The 21,790-nt window shown below is 60.1% G+C and overlaps 1 protein-coding gene across 1 annotated transcript in view; it reads left to right on the forward strand.

Moving 5' to 3' along the window:
* Positions 1-6,539: 6,539 nt before the first annotated feature.
* Positions 6,540-21,790, forward strand: part of CSPG4 (chondroitin sulfate proteoglycan 4) — a gene marked incomplete at its 5' end in the record, with an annotated part of 33,944 nt that continues 18,693 nt past the window's right edge. The window contains one exon of the mRNA XM_037504129.2: positions 6,540-6,585. Within this exon, the coding sequence (XP_037360026.1) occupies positions 6,540-6,585 (46 nt within the window). The remainder of the gene's footprint in view (positions 6,586-21,790) is intronic.

The raw sequence follows: 21,790 nt of genomic DNA on the forward strand, positions 1-21,790 counted from the left end.
CCTGGCAATTCCCCATATAGCTGCCTCTGGTCCTAACCACTTCAGATGCTTCCACAGCACTGGGTATCACTTGGGGGCCTCAAAAGCACCTCTAAGTCAACATACCCAGAGCTTTGCTCATGAGAAGGCCCCACCCCTTGTCTGTCCCAATGAATGATGCCAGCACCCATCCAAGTGCCCCGCTCCCACCACTGGACTTGTCCAGGACACCTCCTTTGTCATCCAACAATCGACAGGTCACTTAAGAGCCTGTGAGCTCCCAAAGGCAGGTTTCCTGTCATTTATCATTGTGTCCCTAGCCCCTTCCCCTTGCATGCACACACATGTCTGGCACAAAGTGTGTGCTTAAGAAATAAATTTTGGGGCCTCCCCTGGTGGCACAGTGGTTGAGCGCTGGCTGCAAAGCTGCCCGCAGCCTCTGCAGCACTAGTTCGATCCCCGGCCACCGGCGAGGGTCCCACATGGTGCGCAGACCTCTCTTGTGGTGCCCACTGCTCCACTCAGCAGTGTATTTCGTCAGTCTGCCTGTTCTGCTACCTGCTCTGGCTCTGGTGGATTCTCTTACCCTCCCACACTTCTGACTGTACCCAGTGCTTGTATAAATACATAAATAAATCTTTAAAAAAAAGAAAAAAGAAAAAAATTTGGGGGCCTCCCTGGTGGCGCAAGGGGTTAAGCACCGCACTATGAAGCGATCTGCAGCCTCTGCAGCACGAGTTCCATCCCCGGCCAGGGAGCTACCCACATGGTGCAGCAGACCCCTCCTGTCTCGCCCGCTGCTCCCCTCAGCAGTGTATTTCAGTCAGTCTGCCTGTTCTGTTCCCCACCCCCTGCATGTCTGGCCTGTACCCCAGCTCTTGTATACATAAATAAATAAATCTTTAAAAAAAAAAAAAAGGAAATTTTGAACAAATAATTCTCCCAGAAGCTGCAACTTTAGATCTGCTTTGTTTTGAACATGAAACATACCAAAAAATCAAAAATATTTTTGCTTGTTTTTTAAAGATTTATTTATTTATGCATGCAAGAGCTGGGGTGTAGGCCAGAGGTGGGGGGTGGGGTGGGGGGGGTGAGAGGATTCACCAGAGAGAGAGGGGAACAGAACAGGCAGACTGATGAAATACACTGCTGAGGGGAGCAGCGGGTGAGACAGGTGAGGTCTGCCTCGCCATGTGGGTAGCTCCCTGGCCAGGAATAGAACCCATGCTGCAGTGGCTGCGGACAGCTTCATAGCGCTGACACTTAAACCCTTGTGCCAACAGGGAGGCCCCAAAATATATATTTGCTGAATGAATGAATGAGTTGATTCATTATCAGGGAAACACCACTCCTTCGAGAGGGAACAGTCTTAATTTAAGTCTCAGACACAAGTGCAGTTTGACTCACCAGGGGACTGGCCACTCAGAACTGTGCAGTTTTGTCTGAGTCTTCTGTTGCTGTATAACAGATTACCCTCAAAACCTAAGAGCTTTGCTGTATAACAGATTACCCTCAAAACCTAAGAGCTTAAAAAGCAATAAATGGTAATATTTGCACACAGTTTCTGCGGGTCAGACATTGAAAAGTGGCTACGCTGGGGGGGCCTGGCTGGAGAGCGCCTGGGCAGCAGTCATCAAGATGACAGTAAGGACCACATCATCTAAAGGTTTGCTTGGAGCTGGCAGGTCCACTCTCGGGAGGCCCACGCGCATGGACGGTGAGTTGGTGCTGGCTGTGGGCGAGACGTCAGTTCCTCTCCGCAGGGCCTCCGCAGGGAGTTAACTGTCTTCAGGTCCTGGTGGCTTTTCCCACCTTGCCTTGGAAGTCACACTCTGTCATTTCTGCAAAGCCCGACTGGCCACATGGGTCACCCCCTTCATTATGGGAGGTGACCACACAGGGGTGTGAAGCCCGCAGAGAGCCATCCTGGAGACTGGCTGGCGCTGTACAAGGACACTGCCATGCCAACCGGGCCAGCTCAGGGCTGAAATCCAAACTCCGTTCTGTGCAGGCGGCGGGCCCTCCACGCCCCACACAGGCTGAGACAGCCCTGCTGTCTTGCTCCAGCTGTCTCTCGGTTGTCAGTCTTGCCTCTCCATGAAGAGATTCTCCGGAGTCACGCAGAGAGCAGCCACAGTAGCCGTCATAAGCACCAGGCACTGGCCTTCACAGTTTATAAAGCCCAGCAGCTCTGTTGCAGGGCATCACCCAAGCACCCCGGGGGTGCCACAATTGACAGAGGAAGAGTTGCAGAGAGCCGAAGAGATCCACCTGCGGCCACATAGAAAAGCTTGGCACGCCCAAACGGCTGGCTCCTGAGTCCACATTCTTTCCACAGCCCTGCCCACAGCCAGCTCAGACCTGGTCTCCCGACATCCACCGCCAGCTCATTCTCAGTCCCCAACAGCAACCTCTCATCCTTCTTTTGGGAGCCCCACCCCAGCCCCCAAAAGTGCCTGGCCAAGCTAGACCCTGAGCAAATTTCACTTAGACAAACTTTCCATCCAGGCAGAGAAATGTTCGCTGCCCACCCCCACCCCAGAGAAGTGCTCTGCAGACAGCTCACGTCCCCCAGCACAGCACAGCTCACGTCCCCCAGCGCAGCCCAGCAGGGGTTAACAACATGAACCGATATTTAGAAACAGCACACGTCCCGGGGGAGACAGCTGTGGCCAGCTGGTCACAGCCACCGAAGCCACAAGCCTTTGTGGACGTGGTGTGGAGACGGGTGTCCACTCCAGGAACAGAGGCTGAGAGAGGGTCCGCCACCAACCCCGGTCCCCGTGTCCCCCAAACAACTTGGGTGTCACTCAGAGCCTGCCACTGGCCTCCTCTCTGTCCGCAACCGGCTCCCAAGGGCAAAAAACATAACTTTTCGGCTCCTGAATTGTGTAATTGTTGGGAATAGCTGACCCCGCCCCTCCCGAGCCTGGCCGCCTGCACTTGGAGGCAGGCCCAGGGTTGCCTCCAGCCAGGAGCAGGGCAAGACCACTCGCAGCAGAGGCCCCTGGTCAGAGGTGCAGGCCTGGGCCCCCTGCCACGGGCTCCTGGAGGTGAGACTGTGGGGCCACAGAGCCAGAGCTGACAGCCCATGTCCCCTGCACAGTAGTGACCTGAGTCCTGTGGCCTTCAGGGCGGAGGGCCAATGCCCCGAGGGCACCACCCCATCTAGGGCACAAGTACCCGCCATTTACCCACAAGCTGGCTTTGGCCAAGGCTCCCTGGGTGGGGCCCAGGCAGTCAGTGCAAAACACAGAGGCACTCAAAGGGCCAGGCCCTGGCCCAGGGCAGGACCAGCCGCAGTCATGCTAGAGGGGACACTCTCAGCCCAGGGAGCATGAGGGTAAGGACGAGGAAGGGCCTGGACGGTGCGTGCTGAAGCCCTGGGAGCGGGGATGAGCTGTGATGTCTTATTCTCTCCGAGGCAGAAACTGCGCAGGGTTGTGGGCTTCCTCCTTCACCCTTCTGGTGCGTTCTGTTTCTCCCTTCCATCCCAGGCTCCCTCCCCTGTGGTCTGCTGGGGAGGGGTCAGTCTAGGGAGAGAAAGGCACTGACCACACCTCATGGCCCAGGAAGCCGTAGCCGTGCCCAGGGGCAGTAGGAGAGTACAGAGATCACGACTCCGGGAAGGCTGTGGAAAGGGAGGTCAGGAGCAGGCGGGAGGACGAGGAGAGCTCCCTGGAGGAAGGGGCGACAGGGCTAGGAAGGCAGAGGCAGTCTGGGATGGTCACCAAGAGTGCCGGCCAACCCACGCCAGGGAAAATCATGGCAAAGGGCAGAGGGAGGAGATCTGAGTCGGGCTGAGGATGCCACGGCACCCTGGTCAGCTCTGCTGCTGACGGGGGCTTCAGGCTTAGGGGAAGGCCGAGAAGGCAGCAAGGCGGTTAAGCAGGCTCCCTGGCCCCCTGGCCTTGCTCTGAGATGGGAAGAGCTGGTCAAGGATCAGTTCCAAAGCAATGGGGGACCTCAACTTTTTCTGCCAGACTACCTGGCATGATGCCACTGGGCATGGGTCTTGGGTTCAAGTCCTGTGCTACCGGGTGAACAAAGCACCCCTTTTCTATTGACAGTCTCCGCTTCCACATCAGTCAGAATGGAACATGTCCCCCGACACACATACTTCCCTGGGTTGTCAAGAGACCAGGTGAATGTTTTGTAAACTGAGAAGCCCAGCCGGCCATCATTGCCTGCTGGCTGCCGCGCGCGATCCTTCCAGGACTGTGTTTCTCGGCCCAGCTAGCAACGAGGCGGGGAGGCTGCAAGCTCGCCCGACCGGGACCCAGCCGTCGACCGGGTCTCATCTGGAGGCTCCACAGACAGACAAATGACTCCCACTCCTCCTGGCAGTGACGGGGAAGCTGGTGTGGGTGGGCATGAGAGCGAGGGCCAGGCGAGGATGGGAGAGGAGAGAGAAGGGGGGGCAGACGGAGCAGGTGGGACCCTCCACTCTAGTCGTTAATTATAAAGAAGTAAAGGTCTTTTTCTTCCTTCCCTCTTCATCACTGAAAAGAAAGCTCTTTTCCTCCACACAAACTCTTCCCCACAGCCCCCCCAACTGTGGGCCCACACTAGGTCAACAAGTAGCCCTAACAAGGACCAGGTGCCTCCTCGTTGAGTTGAGGTGAAGGAAAAACAAGGGACAAGTTGTGGAATCAACGGCTTTATTTGGGGAGGCCACGCTGCCCCACCCTGCCCTCCTGGGGCAAACCGAATGGAAGTTCTGATGCTCGTTAAAATCCCTACTGAACAGCAGCAGTTGCTTCTTAGTCACCCTCAGCACGCATTTATTTAGCACTTACTGCATGAAGCTGACTTTGGATAGGAAAATTCAGCCCTCAGGGCTGACTTTCCATCCCGGGAGTTGATGGGCGGGAAGCTACACGCAAATTCAAATCTGGGGAGGATGGGCCAGGAGACCCATCGCGCTCTATTGAGCGCCTCCTGCGTGCCAGCCCTGGCTCAGCACGTGAGGTACATCAAAGCATTCAATCTTCGCTAATCCAATTTTACGAGTGGAGAAACGGAGCCACAGAGGGGTGAAATGACTTGCTCAAAGCTGGACAGCTAAGTCAGAGACCTGGGAATCGAATTCAGGTCTGCGCTCTCAGCACAGACCTTCCTCCCCTGCCCCCCGCTGCCCCCCACACATATACCCCACTGTGTTGTGGTGGTCGGAACGCTGAACTGGGGGGATCCAGGACCTGGTTCCACACTTTAGCAACTGTGTGGACTTGCTCAGGCCCCTTAAACTCTATCAGCCTCAGTTTTCTCATCTGAGAATTGGGGCTCAGTTTCGTTGGACACTCTGAAGCGCTTTACTCATGGTGGAACTGTCATGGCCAAGGGAAGGGGCTGGGGAGACAGAGGGTGCATTGGAGGGGAGGAGGACGTGGGGGCCAACGCAGGCAGGTGGGACAGCAGCATTGTGGGCGGAGAGGGAAGGGGATTCCAGCGTCATCTTCCACCTCCCGGCCAGCCCAGAGCCCAGGCCAGGCGAGGCTGGTGCTGGGGCGAGGCAGGGAGCAGGCAGAGCCTCTAGGCCTGGAAGCTCTGTGGTAAAGTTGCCCTTTCTCCTTCTGTTTGGGACGAAGCTGAAGTTGTTGCCTGGGAGGGAGCCAAGAGAAGAAGGGCCCCAGCCTGAAGCTGTTAGGTAGGAGCTAAATCCAGGGCCAGATTTCCACGAGACAGCCCCAGGAAGTCGGAACACCCGGATTCGGGAGTCGGGAGGCTTGGGGTCGTGGCCCTGCTGGCCACAGAGCTTCTGTCCACCTGGGGGCCTTGCAAAACCACTTCCAGCGCCAAGCCACCGACCCCAACCCCATAAAATGGGGCTCGGAAGGGCCCTCATCCACTTTGCAGGGTTCTTTTGAGGCAAATGATACTGTGGAGGTGAGAACCCCTCCTGCCTAGGGGAGTGCCCAGAACCTCTCTCCTTTCCAGGCAGGCAAACTCTCGAGGCCCCGCTGAGCAGAGAAGGCCAAGGTCACAACGTGGGGCAGAGCCATGAACAACCTCAGGCTGGTGCCTCTCTGCCCAAGTGGCGCCCTGAGGAGGGCTGGAGGCAGAGAAGCGCAGCAACAGGTGTGAGGGGGCTGCATGTGCCCGTCCTCCAACCTGGAGTGTGAGAAGACACCCCCCCCTTCCAGGGCAGGAGGGACAGGAGCCAGCTGGCCCGGCTGCAAGCCCCTGTCAAAGGAGGGGTCCAGGGGTCAGAGCGCAGGGGGACCCGGTCTGACCTTGACCTCTCCGCGGTGGGGCGCGAGAGTGGCCCAGCGGGCAGGGTCCCAGCCCCTGCAGCCAGCGGGAGGACCAGCCCAGCACGGGCCCTTTAAGAAGGTTGGGGGCCGAGGGGGAGCCCCCGCCTGAAACCGGAGCGCGGGTAGCGCCTGCCCCGCCCCCCGAGTTAAGGCCGGGCCGCCGAGCGGGTGCCCCAGGAGCGAGTCTCTCAGCTCGAAACTGCGCGCCCGGGTCCCGACCCTGCGCCCTCCGAGCTCCCGCAGACCCTGCCGCCCCCCGTGGCCATGCGCCCGTGGCCCCCGCCCCCCGCCGCGGCCGCCCTGGCGCTGGCCCTGGCCCTGGCCGCGTGGACCGAGCGCGCGTCGGCTGGTGAGTAAGGGGCCGAGCGGGCTGGGGCTGGGACGGTGGAAAGTCCCGGCAGGGGGAGAGACGGAGGGGCCCAAGTGTCCCCCATCACTTCAGGCCGGTTGTGGGGGCTCTGCTCCTCCCAGGCTGCGCCCGGCTGGGGTTTTCTAGGGCATGATTCTGGGCCAGGTTGTCTGCCATGGACCTGGGGGCGCCCGGGCGCTGAGCGGGCTCCCTGCGCCGAGGTCTCCGGTGACAGCCCTGGGGTCCCAAGGACACCCGCCCCCCAGGAAGGAGACAGTCCCCGCTCAGGCTCCCCGGCCAGGAATGGGGGGTGCTGCAAGGAGCAGAGTGGGGAAGAATTAGTCTGCCTGTCCTTTGGGGCCCCAAATCTTGGCTTCCACCTCTGGCAGCCTCCCCTGACCCTTCCAGCCACTCCCCAGCTCTGCTGCTTCTTCCCCTGCGCTTGTCCAGGTGTGTCTATCTGGCCTCTTCACCACCTGTTGGTCCCGGGTCTGCCTCCTCTCTCCTCACTGAAAGGTCTGCTCGGTGGCCCACGGGAGCACTTGGCGTCAGCCTCCTGGAGGCAGGACCCGTGTCCCTGAATGTCCCGTGCCCCAGCAGATGGCCCGGGCATCTCCCTGCCACACCTCCCCGTCCCAGGCGTTGGTGTCTGACCTGAGCGAGACTGAATGAAAGTTTGCTTCTGGGAGGTGCTGGGTGCTTCCCTCTTCTGTTGCAGCGCCAGAAACCCCCGCACCACAGCATTCTAAGGCGTGGTCGAGCTGTGCCTGAAAACCGTGGCCTCCGGGGCCCCTCGTCATTACTGCCCACGTATGAATCAGTGCTTCAGCCCAACATCTTTCAGAACCCTTCCCAAAAGCAACTGCAAGCAGAGGAAGGGCCTGAGTCTCCTTCCAGAGGCTCTGCCACACCCTTCTCCCCTTCAGCTAGGGAAGCCAGGGCTAATGGGCAGCATCATGAGGTGCCCAGAAGGGAAATGAGTCAGGGGAGGACCCCCTTGGGGTGAGTCAGTGCTGGATCCCCAGGCCCCCTTCTGCCCCCAGGGACCCCGTCCTTCCGGGAGTCAGCGGCTGGACCGCTGCAGAGTTGAGAAGGGGCCACCTGAGGTCCCGGAGACGCCAGCTCATCCAGCCAAGAGAGGGATCTCCCCACCTCCCTTCCCTAGGGCGTCAGCTAAGAGCGGCTTTCAAATACCTCCCAGCACGGCAGTGGCAGCGTGCGCTCTCCTGGGCAGTGAGGAGTGCAGAGACAGGCACGGGCCAAATTTGGACTCTGGAGGCAAAAAAGCAAATTAAAAATCAAATGACAATCCCTATCTTGTCTCCAAGGATCCAGATAAGGAATATGGAGACGAGATATTCAGAGACGAGCTGGGGCGGGGCAGCAGGAGGCCAGACTTAGGGACCCGGGAGGAGGTCGGTGCCCCAGACAGGGGCTCAGCCTGGGCAAAGGCACTGAGGTGGGTAGGAGCAGAGGGGAGCTGACAAGGGAACGCCAACAGCCCCGCGGGAGCACAGGCCAGGACGAGCGCCTGGACTGGGGCACAGAAACCTTACATGGTAAAATGAAACCCACAGACCATGCCATGTTGGCAGTGGGAGCCAACGAGGTCTTAGGACAGCAGAGTGGCATGTGCCAGTGAGGCTTAAAACGCCAAGCCAACCCTGGCCTTTAGGAAGGATTTGGAAAAGGGGATGGGGGGAGAACTGGTCTTCTCTCCCTGTCCCTGCAGAGTGCCCCTCCAACATCTCTGTCACCCCACCTGGCTTAGCGCCCCACACTGGTCTCTTCAGTAAGAGCGGCCCCTACCTGAGGAAGGCATCAGGTCCCAGAGATCACAGGAACCCACCTGAGGCACCAGAAATGCTTTCCCTCGTGGGATCTGGGAGAGTCAGCAGCCTTGGAGGCCACTGGGCCAAGCTGCCCATTATACAGACAGGAAAGAGGAGGCCCCAGAGAATCCCAGGAGGTGCCCCAGCCTTGCTTTGAGAGTGCTTCCAGCCTGGGGTGGGGGACACTGAGCTAGGCCACCGTGACTGTGGACACAGGTATGGCGTCTAGCTCCTCGAAGCCTTATGGGTGGCCCTGGGCAGAGGGACAGTGGTGGGGCACAATTTGAGCTGACGGCAATGGCATTCCGTCGAGGGGGGCAGCGGGCATAAAACCAGGAGACGAAAATGACCAGGGGCCCTGGCTCTGGCTCCTCTTCCCTGGCCAGGCTGAGCTTTGACCTGCACTAGGTGAGGGACTGAATTGGGCCATGGACGTGGAGAGCTCCTGCATTACCTGGGTGGGGCTCTGAACTGCTGGGGGTGTCAGAGAGCGGGTCACAGGGTCACTGGGTGCCAGAAATTGAGCCAGGGGAGATTCTGCTGCTCTGGGGCTGGCCTGAGGAGAGGAAAGGTGCTGGGGACAACTCTGGGCCTTGAACTGTTCGTGCCTTGGGGCAGGGCCTTGGCCCAGCCCACCCAGGCGCTGGAAGAGCTGTCCCAGAACCAAGTATAACAGAGCCCCCTCCTCACTCTGCCCCGTCAGGCCCCCAGGCTCTGGCAGGACAAGAAGGGTCTTTCAGTGCTACTGGGAGGCTGGCTGGACTGAGGAGGGGGCTGAGCCAGGTGGGCCGGCTGAAGGCAGTGGGGTGTATGGAGGGCTCAGGAAGAGTAAGGCTGGGTCTGGGAACTGGGCGTGCTGCCCAAGAAGGGGTAGGCCGGGGAGGGGGAGTTGGAAATAGCCCTGACACGCGCTCACTGCGCAGATGTTGGTGTGCAAACAGTCCTCACAATCGGGTATGCGGGACCCTGCACGCAGCCTTGCTCTCAGACCTGGGCTCAGACCTGGCGGGGTGGCCTGGGCCTGGACCTCAGTGACTGCTGCCAGCAGCCTCCATCTCCAAGCCCCCTGCATCACTGACCTGAGCTGGGTAGTGCCCGGGAAGAGGGGAGGACAGGAGGACAGAGGACTGGCTGCGGGAGGACTGGCTGTAGGCGAGGAGTGGCAGGCAAGGCTGTGCTGTGGCTCTTATGCAGTGCGCGGAGCAAACAAACATGGGCGCTTTGGGGGCTCAGTCCTTGAGTCTGTCCCCTCCGCTGTTTCCTCTGCTCCTCACTGCCTCACCCCCAATCCTCTGGCCCCATCCAGCCCCTCTCTTCTCCAACCCAGCCTGTGTCTGGTCTTATAGAAGTTTCTGTAGTTAAGACCCTGTCGCTAGGGTCAAGCTCAGGGTGGGTTGCAAAGGTGCTGCATCGCCATGGTTCCTCCGTGTGTCTGGGAGCTTTTCTTTCTTTCTGGACTGAAACAGCACCGCATTGTAACATGACACAGGCGGCAGTGCATCGTGAAAACCAACGTGTTCATGAGTAATTTTTTAATAAACTATATTTGTAGGAACAATTGTGGCCTCGGATCCTCCCTGGGGTTGGGGCTGCTAGCTCTTCTGTGCTTCCCAGGGGGGCCATGACTCCAGACCAGAGAGGGAGTAGAGCTGTCTTATAACTGAGCTCTGGCCTCAGAGGCACCCCATGGAGAGTCTACCCGTGTTATCCTGCCACCCCTCTGCAGCCCGGGTTCAAGGAACATTCCCATTACACAGATGAGGAGACCGAGACACAGAGAAATTCAGGAACTGACCTTAGGGCACCCTTTGGGGACACAGACTCTGATGTTCTCACTCACCCCAACAACAGCCGGCTTTTCCAGGTCAAGCCAGGGGGCAGCCATCTGAAGGGGGCGAAGGCATACCAGTAAGGGAGAAAAAGCTCCTTGAGAACCCCAGATCTCTGTTGCCATCTCCCCAGGCCCCTCGAGCAAGTGGCCCCCACCTATGCAGCTCTCCCCAACTTGTTCACAGCATAAGAACAGCCCCCACTCCCTGCTGACAGTCAGGGTGGAATGAAGCCACATTGTCTGCAACGTGGGGTGGGAGCTCTGGGGGCTGCTGTGGAGTTGGCTTGCTGGCACGGCTCACCCACGTTCTGGACAGGCCTGTCCTGTTGACCATTGCTTCCTCCCTCCCGGCTCCTGCCCACGCGGAGCCGGGCTGCCAACTCGGGTATGCGTTAGCCAGCCTCCCGCCACTGCTCGTGTAACTGCCTCGGTGTGGTGGGCCAGGGGGACCACCTCTCGTCCCAGCTCAGGCCTGGGAACTGAGGCCAAACCAGGGCTCAGAGAGAGGCAGCTACTTGCTCAGAGTCACACAGCATGTTTTTAGCAGGGAGGGGGCTAGGCCTCCCTGCTCTTTGTGTGCGTACCCTGCTTTGGGTGTGGCCTTTCACACAGAACCAGCAGTTCCCCAAGGGTGGACCTCCCATCTGCTTTTCTGGACGTCTCCACTATCATGCTGAGCACAGGGCTGCACTTACAGAGGGGCCTAGAAATCCCAGGGCTTAACATGTGGAGGCGACTGAGGCTGTGAAGATGGGCTGCCCGCCCCAGCCTAGCTCCCGAGCACAGCTCCGTGAACGTGTGCTCATAGACTGAAGTTATATGTAAGATGTGGTTTGATAAAGGGTTTAGTGGATTTAAAAAAGGACTTGAAAACTGCTGATGTGCTTTGAGTTGAAACATGTGAAAGCTGGGGCGACATGGGCCAGAGAGAAGGAAGAACTCGCTGGCTTTCAAAGACTCCAAATCAAGATACATACCCAGAGTTCCTGGAAGATTCACCAGGATCTCCCCAGCTGGAGCGACAGACAGGACATAGCCCCAGCCCTGCTTCCCCCAGCAGGCCCTTCAGGCCTGACCCCTCTTCCCCAGCATCCCATGTGTACACCCCCCCCCCACCTCCCAGAGCTACATGGGACATCCTGAGCATCCAGGTAGGCTAGAGCCTCAGGGTGCCACCTACCTGTTGGCCCAAAGATGCCCCTACTGTGCTCCCTCTCCCAACTGTGTACCAGCCCCACGTTCAAGGAGGTGCTGTGCTCAAGCTGCGCCCCGCAACTAGTCTTCCCTGTTCCCCCCACCCAAGTCCAACTCTAGCACCACCACTCCACGGAGCCTGCAGGCTGGCCCACCCTCTCCTGAGGCCTGCCCTCCATCTCTGGGGGTCACAGGCCTCCCTCCCCACTCTCATCACCTGGCCTCTGGTTCTTGACTTCTGTCAGGTGATGCCCAGAGGTGCCAGACCACCCCGGCATGCCCTCGCATGTGTTCACACACTCACACAGACTCGCAGTGTTGCTCAGCGATGGCTCGGGCCTGGCAAAGAAAGTCTCCCAGCCCTGAGCCAGCAGTCCCGGGGAAAACCCCCAAGTCGGGAAACAAGCCCCAGCTCCACGGCCAGACAGGGCCTCTGGCTTCAGCCAGCCTTCTCCCTAGGGAGATGGAGGGGGCTGGGGAGAGGAGGCCAATTTCCGTTCCCACCTAAGAGCAACCGCTCCCCCGCCCACATTTCAGGAGGGGGCAGCTATAAATATCAGTGGGCCCAGGATGCTGGTTCCCACGACACCGGCCCTCCCGCCCCCTTCCCTTGTGCTCCGTGGCCAGGGTGACCTAGCTCTCCTGCAGCTGGGCGCAGGCCAGCCGGGCCTGGAACCCAGACACACACACACATACACACCCCCACCCTGGCCAGGGAAGGGGCGAATCACCCTTTTGGGGTCTTAGAGCAGCTGAAAGTAAACTCCCCTCCCGCCCCTGGGTTCTGACTCAGGCCCACCTCTCACCCCGGGAGCCCCAGGGCCTTGCAGGCGGTGGTTTCCTACATGGAGCTGAGGGCCAATACCAGTCCCACCACTCCAGTTACAAGTGACCCGGCCCTTCTGAACCCCTTTCTCTCTCTAAAATGGGAGGTGTTTCTGCCTCCTGTGTGAGTGTCTCTAGAGCCCTCTGCCTGCAGGAAACGCTTCAGGGTGCCCGTTGCTGTGGCTGCCAGGACTCTCTTACTGCTGACTTCTCCCAAGGCGGGGTCCACCCAGGAGTGGGATTCTCGCTTGGGAGTCTTTGGCTCCTGGGTGGGGACTGGATGTGGCCCTGTGAGCAGATCCGTTTAGGACAAAGTGGTGGGGAAGGGACAGGTGGGAGCCGTCGGCCAGCCGCTGCCCCCAGGCCCTCCAAGGCGGGAGGGAGGGGCAAGGCTGTGCTGAGGCCACAGCCTTCCCCACAGGAGGAGCAGCTGCCCCCAGCCCTCCCCAGAGCCTAAGACCTCTGAGGGAGATTACCACGTCCGGGCCGCGAACCAGTGACCACATGCAGCCCAGACCCTGTGCCTTGAGCAGGTGGGTGGGATTGAAGAGAGCACGTGGGTGCTGGGCCCCTTGATGGGGCAGCGCCCTCCTCTCGGCTACCTGGGGCACCCTCTCTGGCAGGGGCAGGGCAGGGCAGGGCAGGGCAGCTCCCGGGGCCGTCACCAACGGTCGCGCAGCTCCAACGGCTGTCACCAGCAACAGGGTCCACCCCAAGGGAGTGAGGGGTTATGGCTCTGGCCTGGGCTGTGTGGTCCAGCCAGGGGTGTTGGGAGGACGGTCTCCCCTGTGTGCAGTCAGAGGTAATGGGATGGGGCCAGGACATGGTGACAGAGAGGGGGCAGTGCCAGCTGGGGGGATACTGGTAAGAGGCCAGCCAGAGCCTGGGCCCAGGTGGAGATGGCACTGTGTGGGCACCCTCTGCCTTCACCCCACAGAGCTAACTCCTCTCGACGGACCGCAGGGCAGAGTGCAGCCTGCTCCCCGGATATGCGGACAGAACCCAGGCTCCCGCCCCCGGCCAGGACTCGTGTCTGGGCATCTGGGGCCCATGTGTTCTGCTCTCCCATCTGGGGCCCAGCTGGGTGCCTCCAGAGGCAGCAGATGCGGTCTGTGCCTCCATTTCTTGACCACCCCCAGGTAGGCGAGACATTGTAGGGACCTGAACCAGCTCTTAATGGCCCCCCTCCTTGGGGTCCCTAGTCCTGGACAGGATCTTCGGTCTTCAGGCCAGCTCTAAAATTTGAGCACGAACCTCCCGGGGAAAGGAGAGAGAGAGAGGCCACCGCTTGTCCTGTCTACACAGCAAGGGAATCTGGGCCTGGAGCGGGCCTGAGAGGCGGCCGGCGCCCCTGGCATGGGGACACTGCTTTCCTAAGTTGGCACTGAGCCCGAGGGCTCTCCTGGGACTGGAGTAACGGCTTCTCTCCGCCCCCGGCTCAGTCTCCCACCCCCTGGCCCCAGCCCCACCCTGCCAAAAATAAACCCAGACCACCGCATCTTGTACCAGCCAGACCCACCCAGCCCTCCAGAGCCAGTTGAGTCACCGCTCAGTGCTGCTCCTTTTTTAACTCTCTGAGTCACTGTGTGGCTCCAGCTCCATGGCACATGCCCAGGGCCGCAGCCACCCCCCGGCCCCCAGCGCACAAGCAGGGGACCTGAGCCAGGGAGCTGTGAGCCCAGTCCAGAGCCGCAGCGCGCAACCCCGGGCCGGGGAACTCACCCCCAGCGAGCCACAGCCCGGCCCGAGCCCAGTGGTCCAGGCACCACCCTGCCCATCTGCACGGCTGTCTGGAGGGATGGTGGTGATGAAGCCCACGGCTTCACCTCTGCCCCCACAGACGGGCCCCCGAGACGCCAGGAACAAGGCTCCAGGCGGCCGCTCCACGCAGGAGCAGGCAAGACCTGGCCTCCAGGATGAGGCCCAGAGATGCCGAGTTCCTGGCCTTCCTCACCTGCATCCAGAGCACTCTGGCCGCTCTGCCAGGAGCACCTGCGGCTTTCTGAGGCACAGTGACCCCACTCAACTGCTCCCTTGCTTCCTATTGTCCCTTCCACGCCAGTGTCCCCAGGGCGTGGGGCCTCTCTCCCCTCCCCTTCTTGATGTCTCTCTCCACCCCACCACTAACTCTCCCCCAGCCCTTGTCTGCCCCATCTCCTTGGCCTTGCTGTGTCCTCTCTCCTCTCCCCACTCCCCACCCAACAGCCATCAAAGTGCTCCCCACCGCCAGCGTCCCAGGCCCTCCACAGGTCCTCTCTGCCCTCTCAGAAACCCTAGCACACGCTCACCTCCACCCGTTCCCACAGGGGCTCAGGGCCCCAGGGACTAATCCTGAAAGAGATTTTCCGTCCCCTTCACCTAAGACCCCTCCCCCTGGCCTGCCCCATCCTGTCCTGGGGGATGTTTAGGTCCCACAGGCACTTCCTTGGGGGCTGAGAAAGGGAGACAGGGGGCCTGGGAATGGCCCCACCCCCAGCCCCTGCTGAGCCAGAGCCTGCGGAGCCTCAAACCCCATCCATCTCCTGTCTGTGGCTATGGCCTCCGTCTATAAATAGGGGCTCTTATTCTATTTTCTTTAAAAACAAGCCCCAGACTGTCACCGCAGGCCCAGAAAAGCTCTCCCTGCTTGGGGCAGCCCCACCACACCTCACCCCTGCCTCTGGGCCTGGAGGGCAAAGGAGGACTAGAGAGACCAGAGGCGGGCACTGGAGGGGCATCCCTCCTGCCCTGTGCACCCCTCCTTGTTTCCCTTCTCCTTTCCCCAGCAGCCTCAGTCTTGTCCCCAAGACCCACCGTGTTAGGGACAGTGTGAGAGGGGGGCAGGGAGAGTGAGACCGGCCCCGGCCCCAGCTGAGGGCACCCAAGCGCGCAGAAGGTGCTTTCGTCTGGGCGTGGAGGGAGACTTTTCCTGAGGGAGTAAGAGGACAGTTTGCAGGCAGAAAGGAAAGGCAGGCAGAAGGCCCAGACTGAGCCAGTGTGGGGGTTTGAGATGTGGGCGTGAAACCGCCGAGGTCCAGCGAGACCAGCGCAGGAGGCGTTCAGGGGAAGCGGACAGGAAAGCCTGGCCTGGCAGGAACCAGGTCACCCAGCACCTTGCATCAGCGCCGTGCTCAGGACTTGGGGCTTGATCCTGGGGTAGGAGCCCATTGAAGATGCCCAGGCAGGGAGGATGCCGGGGTGACTTCCCCTGAGGTCGGTTGTGGCTGCTGCTGCCAAAAGGAGACAGGAAGTCATTAAGCCAGGCAAGGGGTGGCGGCCATCTGCCTTGTGGGGTGGCACATGTGAGGGGAGAGAGGGGGCGATGAATTGGAACAGGACTAAGGGCCAGAATGATGGGACACAGGAAGGAGGATGGAGACGGCCCGGAATGACTTTCAGATTTCCACCAGGGCAGGCAGGTGCGGGGCTTTCACCGTGAATGGGCTGGAGGAGAGAAGACGCGGAGTCTGGCCTGAGTCGGGAGTTGGGTACTCCCCTCCGGGAGGGCTGGTGCTGGAGCCTGTCCATGACTGCCTGGTCTGGCCGGCCTATGGCCCCTTAGGCCAGGGGTGACCCCGTGGAAGTGACTGCACTTTTCTTTTTTAAAAAAAAATCTATTTATACAAGAACCGGGGTACAGGCCAGAGGTGTGGGGTGGGTGAGAGGATTCACCAGAGACAGAGTGGGGAACAGAACAGGCAGACTGACGAAGTACGCTGCTGAGGGGAGCAGCGGGTGAGACAGGAGAGGTCTGCTGTGCCATGTGGGATTCTCGCCGGCCGGCCGGGATTGAACCCAAGCTGCAGAGGCTGCGGGCAGCTTCACAGCACGGCACTCAGGCGCTCAACCGCCTGCGCCACCAGGGAGACCAGAGACTGCACTTTTCCACCTGCACTTCCTGCTGGGCTGGGCTAGCCCCGGCCCGAGGGTCCATCGGGTCATCTTTCCCACATGGGGAAACTGAGGCCAGAGAGAGCAGAGCAGCACATGGCTCTGAGTGAAGTATGTGTTGGCAGTGGGGGTGATCCCTGGCCTAAGCATCTGTTTCCCCTCATCTCCTGCATGTGGGACTTCTGTCTGTGAGTCCATCCACCCCTCCCCTGCATTCCGTGTGGGGGAACTGAGGTGGCAATGGTGATGGCGCCTCCAATGCACAGTCTTGTCAATACAAGCTGGGCTCTTTCCAGAGAACAGTCATTGCTTCCACTTCCCCGCCCCCAGCCCTGCTCCCCAATTGTCTCCAAGCCCAGCCTGCCTGGCTCAAGGGAATCCCTAAGACACCTCCCCAACTGCCCAGCCCTCAGCACGCTCATTCCAGAGCTGAGGGGAGACTCAGACACGAGCCACAGGCTTCCAGGTGCTGGAGTCTACCCAAGAGAGGGGCTGGCCCTCAGCCTCCTAGGGGCAGGCTTCCCACCCAGGCCACAGCGCATATCTCTGTCCCTCCTCCTGCTTCCCTCACCTCTTAGACCCCAGTGGGCATGGCTGGCACTTATCATAGTTTCTGGAACGTGCCATCCTCAGCCGGCCTGAAGAAGAGCCCTCCCTGATCTGGCCCAGCCCAGAACCAGACCCCATCCAACCATGTCTGGAGATGCGAGGGGGCTGCCAAACCACCCATCGAAAGCAGATGTGCTCCCCTCCCTTCCTCACTGCCTCCTGCCTCCGCCCCAACCCTACAGAGGGAGCCGAGGACAAGAAGGAAAAAGTGTCTTCCCCAGGCAGGAGGCCAGCTCCGACACCCTCCTCCCTCCCAGCCAGGCAGATGTCCCACTTCCCATTCACACGCAGCCCCCAGCCCCCACCCCACACGCACACACAACCGCCTGTGTGTGCTGTGCCCCTTCCTCCCCGGCGCCCACGCCCCCTGCACGCCCCCATGGGGCTTGGACCGGCTCTACTGCTCCTGGGGCGGCCCTAGCCCAGCCTCTGCCTTCTTTGAGCCTCAGTTTCCCCACCTGCAGGCTGGGAGCTACCTCACACAGAGGTAGGGGACAGCTCCCACTGTTTCCTCTCTGCCCAAACCCCTACCTCAGCCTGGGCCCCTGGAGGTGAGAGACCCACGTTCCCTCTGGGGCCAGGAAACCCCGGGAAGCCAGCCTGGAAAACTCACCATCTCCGAACAGGGAGGAAAATTATAAGGCAAGGAAAAGCCTTACAGAATTGCAACCCACTGAGGCAGCCCCACCCCTCGGCGCCTCAGGCCTGGGGAGCAGCAGGCCTCCACAAAGGCTCCATTGAGAGCCCTGCTTCCTCCCCGCCCAGCCCTCCAGCCTGGGTGGACTAGGCTGATTCTTCCAGCAAAACCTCTCATTTCCCTCTTTCTTCCTCCATGACCCACATGCCTCCAGGGCTGGGGCACGTGGCTGGGAGCCCAGGGCACGGCCCTGCTCCTGTCTGTGGACCAAGTGCAACACCCCAACCTCTGCTCCTGTTATAGGGCAGCCCCGATATTGAATGGGTTGCCTGGCTGTGGGTCCTCACCCGCGCGCTTACAAGGGACTTATGAATACTCCACTACAGACACACACAAAAGGTTCATAAAAGCTTTATTTACAAGGGAAAAGGAGATAAGGAAAATGTACAACTCAGGGAGAAAATAGGGAAATAAAGTCTTTAATGCGTCCTACCCGATCCGCCGACCTGGAAACCCAAAGTCACTCTCAGAGCTGGCCGGACGCTGCGAGCTGGTGGAGAGCCAAAATGGGGATCCCCCCCCAAAGCCCACATGTCTGCCTTTTCTATCCACCTGGCTGCTTAACCCCACCCTCAGGTCCCAGCCACCTTCCCTTTGGTGGGGATGGGATTTGCAGTTCCCAGTGTCTTTGGCTTTGGCCTGGGGTGGGGGTGGAGTCCACAAAGCCTGTATGGAATTAGCTTTAGGACAGCCTTTTCCCCCTAACAATTCCCCCCTTTCACTTTTTGCCACCATTTCCATTTCCTTTTCCCTTGTAAATAAACCTTTTATTAACCTTTTGTGTGTGTCTATAGTGGAGTATTGATAAGTCCCTTGTAAGCGCGCGGGTGAGGACCCACAGCCAGGAACCCGTTCAATATCGGGGCTGTACTATAACACTTCCTCTCCGGGGACCCTACATTGGAAGTATTCCCCCCGGCATAGGTGAACTCCACCGCTTGGCTAGAGGACCACTCGCTGAGGCCCATGACATAGCTCAGGCTCAGCCAGTGGCTGAGGAAACCATTGTCCCACCCTGGGACCAGAAAGGAACTGGCCAGGTCAGCTATCCTGGAGTTCTTGGAGCGAGGCAGGAAGGAGGGATGGGGCTGCCTGACCCCAGCCAAGATCTCAGAGTTGAGACAGGGGGGCTGTGAGCACCAGGGCCTGATGTCCAGGACTCAACTGGGGCAAGCTCTTGTCTTTGAGGGGGCAGCTTCTGCTGTAAGTTCTGTGTGGCTTTTGGGCAGGAAAGGAGGGTGGTCACTGGGCCGCCTGCGGCTTGGGTTGTGGAGTCCCTCTAGACTCAGGGACAGAGCGGGCATGTTACATCATCCCTTTGCTCTGACGAAGTCAAACTGTTATAGGACAGGGAGAGGGGGTTGCTCTACAACAAAACCCTGTCACCTTCCCTCATGTTACCTCTAAGGTATCTGTGTTGAGGAAGACGATAGCTTGGTTTGGGGGCTGTGGTGGGTGGGGGGTGCTGTGGGACCGCTAAGGGAGGGGCTTCAGGAGCAACTGGCACCCATGTAGGTCAGTGGCATGGAGCCAGGGAGGCCAGAGTAGCTGGAGAGAGTGATGGTCCCGCACCCCGATCCGCCCTGCCCCAATGCACTATGTTGACGGTGTTCTGACCTGCACCCAGTGTGGGAGCGCCAGCCCCATGGTGCTGGAGCTGGAGCTCAGGTTCGAAGTCAGAGGGAACTTGTCTCCTCAGCCCAGCCTCCTCAGCGGGTCCTTGGCTAAGGAGCAGAATACTGGTAAAGAAAAAGTGGGTCCCTTGGAGATATGGGAAGGGGATTGGTGTGAGTTCTGGAGGACCCAGCATCAAGCAGGACGCTTGGCATCCTCTCTCACACAGAGCCAGCATTTAGTCCCCAGCGGACCACCACACACATCCTTTGGGAGACAGAGAGCCTTTCGTCTCTGCCTTGGCCTTGCACGAGCAAGCCACCTGGAGGCCTCCCTCAGCTCTCTCTCAGGAGGACCCGCCCAGCCTCACTCCGGCCTGCCCAGGATCTGGATCTGGAAACAGGACCTGTCACCCCTGGTGTTGACCCCCAAGAGGCTATGTGGAGAAGTCCAACTTTGCCCCAGAGCAGGACCCCTCCAGCCCCAGCTGCCTAGTAGAGTGCCCCCCTCACCCTCCTCGCTCCTGCCCATGGCAGCAGGCTCCATGCTGACCTTGGCTGACCTCCGCCCGGCCTTCGCTGCCTCTTGATCTTTTCACCTCCATCTCCTTTCTCGGGCCTCAGTCTGGGCCCCTGAGCTTAATCTTTGTAGAGCAGGAGGATGTTGTCTTTCTCAATCTGTTTTATCATCTCTCCTAGGCCTTCTGTCTCCCCCAGGTTGGCTCTGCTTTTCCATCGCTGCATTATTGCGTTTGTGAGTGATGACTGGACATGGGCCCTCGTCTCCCCCCTACTCCATCTAGGCAACCCCGAATCATCCCCCCCCCCCAGGTTGCCCATCGCCCTCCGCAACAGGGTCGGGCACTGCCCACCCGCCATGCTGCCCAGTGGCTCCAGGCTCCCAAACTTTCTCCCTTATAAAGTCAGGCGGCTGCAGACACCCAGGAATGCTGCTGCCGCCGGGACGCATGACGCATGCCGGCTGTGGGGCTACTGCTGCTGCGGGGCTGCCTGCTGCCCCTGAGGCCGGGAATGCGGTGGGAGAGGGCACTCGGGGAGTGATCTGGGGAGCAGGGTGGAGTGGGGTGCCAGAGCTCAGGCAGGTGCAGGGAAAGAACCGCAGGCCCTCTGTGTCTCTGGCTGTGGCTTCTTCTCTGCAGCCTCGGTTTGCCCGTCTGGAAAGCGCGAGCCGAGCCCCCGCGCAGACCTGGGCTGCAGAAAGCTGTGCTGTCGTGGAGCCCATGGCCCCAGGAATGAGGGCCCAGGCCTGGAGGAGCAAGAGACCCCACATTTGGCTCTCCAGGCTGTCCACGGGCAAGACAGGGGGTCCCTGTGACAGCCGAAGCTAGGGAGAGACGGGAAACAGCAGAGGCAGAGCAGAGGAGATGTGGGACAGAGAAGGGGAGGGAGGTGGACTGGTTGATCCCACAGTTCTGGGGACTCAGAAGGACTCCTCCCAGGCTGGAAGGGGCACCATTGCTGAGACCCTAACCCCGGCCAGCCTGGGAGGGTCAGGGAACTGATAGCAGACACTGCCCACACCTTCTCCCCTTGTCCCAAGAACCTGCAGACAGGAGAGTCTTGGGCATCATGACTGAAGCCAGCCTCACGCTTGGGGCCACCCAGGGGCAACACCCCTTTCATACATGTCCCAGGAGTGCCCCCTAGGAAGTCAGGAGCTGCCAGCACAGCCCGTGCCCTGCCAGGTGGCTTGCGGGGGCCCCTCAGCCTAGGCTTCATCTCTCCTGGCGAGAGGAGGCTTGGCCAGGAAGGACACAGGCTCTCTCTGTGCCCCTGGCCCTCCTCCCGGGAAAAGGCATGGAGGGACCCAGACAGCAGCACCCTGTTCGTGGGCAGGAAGGGTGGGAAGCTGTGGGACTTCTCCACCTTGGGCAAACTTCTCAGATGGATGGGCGCCTGGCAGGAGGCAGGAGCCTCCAGGAACACTCGGCTCCTTTCACAAAGCCAGGCCCAACCAAGTCATGGCGGGCAAGGCCAGGGCAGGCCTGGACACAATCACCGCTCTGTCCCGGCGGCTCCCGGCCCACACGCGCACACATGCACAAACACACAGCCTTACACAAACCCCAAACACGCCCCCAGCAGCCACCCACGCGCTCGCACACACATGTGAATACACATCCACAGAGCCTGGACTCTTGAGGTTTCCAGGCAGGCACCCCCCAGGCAGCCCACGTTAACCCTCCCGCCACCTGTGTGAGAGCTGACTCCCGGCCTGGGGGGGCCCTCGGGCCTCATCCTCACAGACAGGAGGGGAAGGAAGGGCAAGCGAAATGGTGACGCTGAGGCCCAAGTAGGGCCCTCTCCCAGCCCAGAGCACAGCTCACACAGCTGCTTCAGGCCTTCGTGATGAATCATGGGCCTCTGACCAGGAGAGTCCGGGGCAGACCTCCAAGCAGTGGGGGGGATACTTCCTGCCCTCCCCTTGCCATGCCTGCACCCCATCAGGCTACTCAGCCTGGATTGGCCTGTGCTACTATTCCCTTTACTCCTTCGTTTTCCATTTTTCCAAATCCTCTATCCCTCCCAGGCTCCCACGTGGCCTTGCTGCCCTCTGAGAGTGCCCATTCCCCTCCTTCCCTCCTCCTTGACCCTCTCCTCACCTCCCCAAGGAAGCCCCTGGGATTGATCCCTAGTTAATTACTTCTTTATCCTGCACCCCCTCGCCATTAGAAACCCCTCTCCAGCTGTTTCCCGGGACAGGGATTCTGGG

The sequence above is a fragment of the Talpa occidentalis genome, unplaced genomic scaffold (genome assembly GCF_014898055.3).
Source record: "Talpa occidentalis isolate TD23 unplaced genomic scaffold, MPIMG_talOcc4v2.1 talOcc4.11, whole genome shotgun sequence".
Classification (NCBI taxonomy): domain Eukaryota; kingdom Metazoa; phylum Chordata; class Mammalia; order Eulipotyphla; family Talpidae; genus Talpa; species Talpa occidentalis.